General features: G+C 43.4%; 1 protein-coding gene across 9 annotated transcripts in view; it reads right to left on the bottom strand.

Annotated features, from left to right (window-relative positions):
• Positions 1-9,463, bottom strand: part of LOC127002482 (glutaminase kidney isoform, mitochondrial-like) — an 88,180-nt gene that overhangs the window by 34,372 nt on the left and 44,345 nt on the right. For 7 of the 9 annotated variants that reach the window (XM_050868549.1, XM_050868501.1, XM_050868486.1 and 4 more), the window contains 5 exons: positions 5,592-5,721; positions 2,992-3,119; positions 2,640-2,755; positions 2,285-2,406; positions 1,138-1,296 (listed from right to left, as the gene is read on the bottom strand). In XM_050868549.1, the coding sequence (XP_050724506.1) occupies positions 1,138-1,296; positions 2,285-2,406; positions 2,640-2,755; positions 2,992-3,119; positions 5,592-5,721 (655 nt within the window). The remainder of the gene's footprint in view (positions 1-1,137; positions 1,297-2,284; positions 2,407-2,639; positions 2,756-2,991; positions 3,120-5,591; positions 5,722-9,463) is intronic. The other 2 variants (XM_050868489.1, XM_050868517.1) reach the window with 1 other exon arrangement.

Below are 9,463 nucleotides of genomic sequence, written 5' to 3'. Positions count from 1 at the left end.
GCCACCACCTACCTGCCTGCCACCTAGTGAGGGATGAGCGAAGAACGAGAGGAGGAGGGAGCAGGAGAGGGAAAGAGCAGGAAGGGGGTGATTGGGGGAGAGATGTGAGGAGGAGGGTAGGAGGAGAGGAAAGGGAGAGAAGGGTAGAGGGGAGATGAGTAGAGGAGAGGAGAGGAGAGGCGGGGTCCGGTAGGAATAGGGACTTAAAGGAGGAGGAAGAAGGAAGAGAGGAGAGGAAAGGAGGGAGAAAGGGGTAGAGGTAAGGAGAGAGAGAGAGGTGAGGAGATAGAGGGAAGAAGAGGGAGGGAAGGGGTAGAGAGGAGGAGGGGGAAGATGGATGGATGAAAAAAAAAACCCAGCTGAGTGCAGAGGATTATTTTCAGAACGATCACACGCGAGGAAGAGGAAGAACAAGGACGCAAGAAGGGGAGGTAAGGAGAGAAGAGATGGGGTGGGGAGGATAAGGAAGGGGTGGGAGGGAAAGGGAGGAGGAGAGAGAGGGGCAAGGTGTGTCTGAGCCAGTTACCAGCGCACGGCTCTATATACGATGCACCAGCACAACTACACATAACGAGCAAGTGGTATGATATAGGGTTCAGCTTCCCACCGAACTAAACACCTATGTCATCCCACCCGAAACGCACACATAAATCCACTTATCCTGATAGAAAAATAACAGGTGAACGCTTCCTTCCCCCCTAAATGACACCCTGGTCGAAGCTTCACTACCCAATCCTCACACCTGGAGTCACGAGCCAATCACTGTGCACAAATATCTAATAAGGCTTTCGTAGGTGTTTTGGGGATGTTCATGGGTAGTTTAATGACCCTGGTGGTAGTCTGACCCTTCATCTGTACCAAAATCCTACAAAAAACCCCACCAGGAGTCACGAGCCAACCACTGTGATGACCCCACGCACAAATATCTAACAAGGCTTTCGTAGGAGTTTTAATTGGGGATGTTCATGGGTAGTTTAATGACCCTGGTGGTAGTCTGACCCTTCATCTGTACCAAAATCCTAAAAAAAACACTCGAAAGAACCCGATCAATCCTCTGTTTGGCCTTTAAGAATAGCTGAATATAAGAGGCGAAGGCGTTTAATAATACCCAACTAGCAAGAGACACACGGCACTTACCTGGAAGTAGAGGTCGAGGGAGGACATGAGGTCGCACTTCTCCGGGAAACACTTGTTCTCCCGCATGTAGTAGCCCAGCGAGTAGTTCCTGTCGGCGTTCTCCCGCTCCGACAGGAAGGTGCCGTTACTGAAGCCGATGTTTTCCCCTCCGGCCAGGCGCTGAAGGGTCACAGAAAGAACGGGATAAAGGAGAGGAGAGTAGGAGGAGGAAGAGAAGAGAGTAGAGGGGAGTAGGAGGAGGAAGAAAGGGGTAGAGGGGAGGAGAGGAGAGTAGGAGGAGGAAGAAAAGGGTACAGGAGAAGAGGAGGAAAGGAAGTCGGGGGAAGGGTACGAGTGGGGACGATTTACACACACACACACACACACACACACACACACACACACAACAACACCATTACTCATTAGAACTTCCCACAACCAAATCGAAAACAATTGGTCAGTGACAACAGAAAAACTAACACTGGGTTGGTTGAGAAGAGAGATTCTGCTAACAGACATTTTCCCATGACTAGTTTAAGCAAGAAATCCACAAGAATGCTAGTAATAACATAAATGACGACTCCCTTTCTACCAATTATCTCCATTACTTTGATTGATTGATAGTTTATTGTTGCAAGTAAACAACAAAGGAGAAGGGAGGAACATGCCATCCCAACCCCCAGGCAGTACTCAAATCCGCGGGGAGCTGCATCTATAAAGGGTTGATCCTGAGCAGCAATGGCAAACTCGGCTGGCGGGGCTCACGTCGTCACTCCCTGGGTCAAGGATGCTCCCCGCCTGCCATACACGCCTGCCGCCCATCCCCAGGAGCCCAAACTAGCCCAGCCACTCCCTCTAGCCCAGACATACGAAGCAATACAGAGTTCCAAGGGAGCCGTCACGGATAAGCTTCGGTCGCGGGTCGGGTCGCTGATTCGCTAAACTAGCACTTGTTGTGGTCACGGCTGTTTCGAATATCTGAATCTCGAGGCGAGGAAAGTGATGTGCTTGGCGTTGGAATGAATGGATCGCTGATAACCCAAGCAGTATCGGTGATCTTGCTTGCGAAGTATGATTATCCATCTTACATATAACACAATATTTTCTAAAGACCTTAACTAAGGATCACTGTTTTGAAGCTAGTCTATATTCAGACGCAGGCACTCACCTTGAAGTAAGTCTGAACGAAGTCAAACTTTTCTGAGGAAGACATTTCAGGCTTGACGAGGGAGTAGAGGAGACTGTTGATGATGATGGAGCCGGCGTTCACCAAAGGGTTGTGGGGCTTGTCTGCAGGGGTGGCATCAACGAGAATACACACCACATCAGTACAAGCGATGGGAACAAAAAATCGCATCATAACAGTGTATTCAGTGAATTTTTTTATGCTTCTAAATGATGAGACTTTCAATCTAACAAAGTGACCTCTCTTGATTTTTATTATGAATCAATACCTGTCATGTGTGTAAAGAGACCATTAACCAGTCATCATATCTGAATTACAAAAAATGTACAACACTTACCGTTGTAGTCGAGGACAATAGCATTAAACATGCGTCCGCTGGGCTCTGTGCCGACGTACTTGTGCACAGTTTCGTTCCCTAACTCGTTGAGGGCGATGGCGTAGGTGACAGGTTTGCTGAGTCCGAGAAGATGTGTGTAATGAACATGAACATTAGTATCAGACATGAATCCCTCAGATATTCAATTCTGATTCATTCAGTGATCAAAATGATGACGGCAGATAATGCCCAGATAGTCTAATTAGAGTAAATATCATATGAACTGACTTAAAGGTGTTCTAAAAATTATTCATAGCAGCAACAAGCATGATACAGTATCCAGGAATGAAACATGAGCATGAAAAGCATTTACCTGCATGATTGCATTGTGAAGTTCATGCTTGTGTCTCCAATCTCATAGCGTTGGCCGTCCACTGAACAAACGGCCACACCCCAGTGATCGGGGTGGAACCTGGCAAGCTGGGGAATGTATGAAGCAACCTGGGAATGACACAGATAGGTGACGACATTTGGCATGGATAATTATGAACTACTACAAGGACAAGACAGGACGATACTCAGACAAATGTGCAGGATTATGACAATACACATCCACTTACTTTATGCGATGAACTTGGAGCACATAAATGAAGGACATGAAGTTGTTAACATTACTAAAAGGAGAGCATCCAGTTGAAGGTAAAATAATAGCATACTGTAACGGTCCGAATGTGAGTGAGCGAGTGCGTGAATGTGAGTAAGTCTGTGAGTAACAGAGTGAGTAAGTGTAAGCGAGTGCGTGAATGAACGAGAGAATGTGAGTAAGTCAGTGAGTGACAGAGTGGGAGCGTGAATGAGTGAAAGAGTGAATGAGTGAGGGAGTGAATGGGTGGTTAAGGAATGTAAGTGCGTAAAAGGTTATGAGAAGATAACACGGCGAGTGAATGAGCGAATATATGAACGAGATTTACTGAAATCCCTCATCTCAAAGCCTCGAACCCCCCAAGAAACCAATAACTAGTTAGTTAGGTAGGTAGGGTTTGATTGTAATGCCGAGAGGGAGTCACGTGAAGCAAGGGGAGGAGCTTAGCGAAGAGCAAAGGCGAGAAGGCGAGGGCAAGGAGACCCACGGGCCAGTGAGGAGACGAGCAGCAGGAAGCAAGGAAGGCAGCGAGATATCAGGGAGAGCGGCAAAAGCTTGGGAGAAAGTGAGGAGACGAGCACCACTGCAGCGAGAGGAAACTTGGGGGACGCGAGAGAGCAGAGGCGGCAGCGAGATGCCACAGAGAGCAGATAGAGAAGCGGGCTGGTCAGGCCGAACAAGAGCCGGGAGAAGGGACGTGAAAGCGGAGTTGAGTGAGAGGTGTCCATCTCTCCACTCAGGCCCCCCCACCCCCGAAAACCACCCACGGCCTGGTGTGAGACGGACTACAGGATGGGAACTTGTACGGCGGTGTAACCTGCCCATCGACTGGCCTGGTGGCAGTCATACCACTGCCCTAAGCTGCTCCCTACATCACGACCAGCGCCCGCCTCTCCACACCAAGCGGCCGCCCATCACCAGGACCGCCCATTCCTATCGTGGACGAACCCCTGCCGAGCCCGACGCTCACGCCAGCTCCTGCCTCTCCTCCTCCAGCAACAAGAGCTAAGCATTATAAGTATTCCCCCGTCTCCCTTGTGCCGATAGCTAGTTAGATTAGAGGCATACAGCCTGTCAGTCATTCGTGGTTTGTCTTAGTACTCCGCTAACCTTTAAAAATGAAAATTAATGTTTATATAAAACCTTACTGTGAGTGTCATTTGGAGCCTGTTTTCCCGCTCATTTGAGATTACTGAACCCTTACACATGGCCCCCCCCCCATAGTACATTATCACCATCCAGTTTCTAAATATTGTCTCAAAAGTGGTTCACGCGGAAATCCTCCCACCTTCCATAATTAATCCCACAACCCTTCTGGTCACAAGCCTCCCCATACTGTCACAACCATAGTGGTCGTCAAAAAGGGATGTAGCGACACCCATAAACACCAGACCATAGAAAGAACGCTACAATACTATAGTGATAGAGTAAAACAATCCTCTGTGGTAAAGTACATGATGCATCTAAGTTTAATAACCATATCTGCTTTATTTATTAAGAGTTCCCCCACTTTTCCATACATATTGTTGTATGTTCAGAGTCATAATACAATATTCATCCTAAAACTTGGGCATCAGTTTGAGGGAAATTTTCTAGTCTTTTTGTTCTGTCTCTGATAATGAACTTCACTTAATCAAACTTTTTCTCTCCATTGTCAAATCTGCACCACAAGAACAGTCGGTGGGAGACAGCATTCACACATCTGCATATACATAGGACACATTAGCCTTACTCCCTCCTCATGACTCTCCCCAGGCCATTTGTCCGATCAGTAACATCCCTTTTTCCATCCACCACATCGTCCAACCCTGCCCTCACTATCTCCCCTTGCTACAGCTTTTCCTTATCTACCTAATTCTCCTGCCATTTGTCTTCAAGGTGCTACAGCAGAATTATGCCACGTTTCCTAAGTTACCATAAATTCTTTAACGAACTCATACCCTCCATTTCATTCTACTGTCCTATTATAGCTTACATTCCTTCTCTTGCTTATCCTATCACTGCTCCCATACACCATCTTACATATGTCACTGTCTCCTTCCCTTCACCTTGTCTATCTCCATCTGACCGTAGTGCCATATAGCCTCTGATGCCTGGAACATTTAATCTCTTACTTGCTCATTGCCAAGGTAAAAATAGAAAGTACATGAAAGTTATGAATGAAAAAGTAGGATTCTAAACTGGATGCCTCTATTGCAATCTCTTAACTAACAAAGGTTTATGGTAATGACATATAATCAAAGTTCATCACCATAAAGGCACAGAAATGTTTAGAGTTCAGATAAACACTTCAGTCTAAGCATGCAGAGGAGCATCACTACTATACCCACCTTGCCTCCTGTGAGAGTCTTGACGGACCAGTAGAACTCTTCAATGTGCTGCGTGAACTCGTGCCACTCCGGGATGACAAACTGGTGTCTGAGGGCCCGTGATATGAGCACAATGTTGTCCTGTATCACTCTGGAGGAAAATTGAGATGATTTATATAAGACAACAAAATTCTTATTTTCATGTGATAATGTGAACAACCATAAATGGTTATGTTAAACATTCAAACAGATGAGATAGTTTAATCATTCACCTTTAATATATACAGTTATGCTTCTGTAGTGAAGACTATTCTAAAAGGTAGTTTATATCAAAACTTGACACCTGAATGAAATGAGAGAAAAGAAAAGCTTTGGGTAACTTTTACAATGGGTTTACTGTAAGACCCACAATACTCTTTCTTGAATTGTCTACAACACAACTGAATTAATATTCAATTATACAAATAGGTGTATATACACCTATTACTTAGGGTAAACCTCCACCTTAAAACGTTAGATATGCCGCATGCAGACGGTTATTTCTCCAAGTCCATTTATCTCATTCCAACTGATGTTCCTTCTAATATGATTTACAGTGTTACTTGGAGCAATGAAGATCATGGGAACACATCCAAACTTAAAACCATACACCTGTTAGTATTTGTTGAGAAGTAGAAGTTGCATTACCATATTTGTCTTGGAATATGCTATAATATCTTCTTGCCTCAAGACAGTTTCTTGACAGAAGCCAATATTTACCCATAGTGCAGTGCTTTTGGGGCTAAAGTTACCTAAGAGTTGTATGCTTTATGATGGGAGCTTGAGATGGTTATGACAAGCACTCTATGGACACAAAGGGCCGGGCTACAAGGAGTCAATACATCATCTGGAGGGATCTATGAACTGTGTACTTGTCTTAATAAAAAAAAAAAAATAAAAAAAAAAAAAAATTGTGTTTTGTGTATACAAACACAATGGGAATATGAAATATGTACATGTGTGTGTGTGTGTGTGTTTTGTGTATACAAACACAATGGGAATATGAAATGTGTATAAACATTTCTCATACAGCTCAGAAATGCAACACTATAATTAATTAACATGCTTACTTTAACAGAAAAAATTCAAGCTTCAGTAATACTAGAACTGAATATGTACTCTCTAGCACAACATACAACGCATTGAAAAGGAACTAAAACTTTCAAAGGTAAAGTTAAGAAGATATGGAAGGCTGAATTCAAAAGACTTCAGTAACTGTAGCAATAAATCAATCTATATTTCATACCAGTATGTATGAGACCTCACTGGGCAACCATCTCGGCAAACTGGGAAAGGCACTTGCTGTGACCCTTGAACTTAAACCAGTCAAAATCAGCAAAGATTCCAGCATGCAGATTCTGTCTTTCAAGACTGTGTGAGTCAGTTCTCACAATAAACTAGAAAACCATCGGCACAAAGGCCGAACACAGGGAAACACGGGCTGCCCATTAAACCAGGGAAGCAAGACGCATGCATGCAGCTATAAGGGAAACATTTAGAAGGGTGATTATATAATTTGGTTCTGTTAGTGGTAATAATAATGGTATGAAGAGAAACATGACATGTTAATGGTAAAAAGGGAAACTGTTATTGTTATAACTTGATGAGATGTTCCAAATCACAGTACATCCTGTTTCTCATGAGTCACTCAAAATTTGACCTTTTTATCATAATCCAGTAGTGTTGATTTCTTAGCCTGTTAGTAAAGGGGTAGTCGTTAAAGATAAAGGGGAAAATACATATTAAAACACATCACAGGAAAGTCAGTCCCTTGGATGCAGAGGTAATGTTATGTAAAGTCTCATGTTGATGTTCACAATTAGGTACTAGTTTAAAAAGAACTAAATACTGTATTTTTATATAGTTTAGCTCAACATTATGCAGCATAACATCCAAACCACGTAACTTTCATATCCTAAAGCTCACACACACACACACACACACACACACACACACACACACACACACACACACACATAGATCGACGATATAGAGCACTTGCTCATGTCGGGAGGGTACCTGCCGGCGATCACGAGTGCAACACATGATCAGGACGTGGTAGTGAATTGCACACACACACACACACACACACACACACACACACACACACACACACACACACACACACACACACACACACACACACACACACACACACACACACCACAAACAGTGAAAATGTATATTGCATGAGGGATAATTTAGCAAATCAATATCATTTATCATTTTACTGCTGACAGCTGGTCTGCAGGAGCCACAAGAAGCTGATGGTGTTTGCATCTGTAGGGTATTGAAGTGCAGGCAGTGATGGTGTTAGAGGGGGTGTCTGCCAATACCTCCGTCTCCTTCCATTCGTGAGCACAGTTAGTGGCCGAGCCTTTACAGACTACTGACACTAAGTTAGCTCTGTCCTTCTTACAGGCATACAATGAAACTACAAATATTTCCTAGGATGCTGCACTACATATCTTGACTAAACTAAAGTTGGAAATATCAATAAGTCTGGAGATTTCATAGTGGTATTATGTTTGGAGCTTTCCATTTAAGTATGTATGTACTTTGAAATACGGTTCAGGATTTTTTGTATTGGAACATGGTTCTTGATACACTAAAAAGGAACTGATACCAGCTGGTAAGACCTAAATCAAACATTGGAGGAATTAAACGTGTATACATATATGGACATTTTTTTGTCTATCATGTCAATAATTAAAGGTGAGGATTGTAAAATTGTGATAACCATGTTGCCTTCAATTACACCCCAATGTTTTGTTTTGGCAAAAGATTTGTGTACTGTTTAATACTTGATCGCCTATTAAAAAGCAAAGAAAATAAGTTAAAGGTATAATAGCATTTACAGAAGTAAGCACACAACACAGCCCCTGATTGCAAAGAACACAACACAAACACATGCACTTGATCAACACATCAAAGCTGTTCTGGCCTACTTGGTGGATGGCGGATGTTGTACGTGGTAAACACTCTATGCAGCCTTCCAGACACTATACTTTCACTGTCAGGAACACTCTCATACCCTCCACATACACATTTCTGGCCTGTCCTTCACTAATAATTTGAACTGGCAATTTCATCATCCAGCTAGTGATAAATTAACTTTAGCACACTTCCACCTTCTGTTTCCTTGCTGCCAATTTTTCTCTCTCTCACCATGCATGTAAGGGGAGAGTGTCTTATGCAGTGTTACATCTCTTGACATTTTCAACACTGCTTTTATGATACTTCTGTTCTAACATTGGTAAACTGAATGCATCCTCCACTCTCAAATGCAAAAATATTACCTTTATCACCCTCACTCCTATTCGTTCCATGATAAAAAGTAAATAACCATAATCTTCAATCCATTCCCTCCATAGGCTCCTAAACACTACCTTCTCATGTTTTCACATTTCAAACTGTCAGTTAACTGATTGATACAGGCACACGCCGGGGGTGGGGGTGGGGGGGCTTGGGGAGTTGCCCCGCCCACCACTGCAAACATAAAGTATCAGTTTTCTAAGTACCATATCTGTATGATTTTTTGTGTTATAGAATGTAGTAAATAAGAAAGAATGCAGACAAAGCAATGTGAAGCTGGAAGCGTTGTAATTGTCTACAGCTGTTAATGCCCGAGGGTAAGCCAAGCAGATCACACAACACAGCTGGAGGTAGGAGGGACTGGAGGACAACAGAATAATTAGTAGAAGCAGCAAAGTAATTTCTACATTGTGTGAGTCATGTTTTCTGCATGTGAGTAGCAACTGAAATATTATGAATAAGTTTCATACGTGGGCCTCTGACTGCCATGGCAACATGCAAATGTACTTATTACCTGGAGTCTTGAGACTTGAATGAAT

This window comes from Eriocheir sinensis, chromosome 2 (assembly GCF_024679095.1).
Source record: "Eriocheir sinensis breed Jianghai 21 chromosome 2, ASM2467909v1, whole genome shotgun sequence".
Classification (NCBI taxonomy): domain Eukaryota; kingdom Metazoa; phylum Arthropoda; class Malacostraca; order Decapoda; family Varunidae; genus Eriocheir; species Eriocheir sinensis.
The sequence above is the reverse complement of the archived record's forward strand: the minus strand, read 5'-3'. Positions and strand labels throughout refer to the sequence as shown.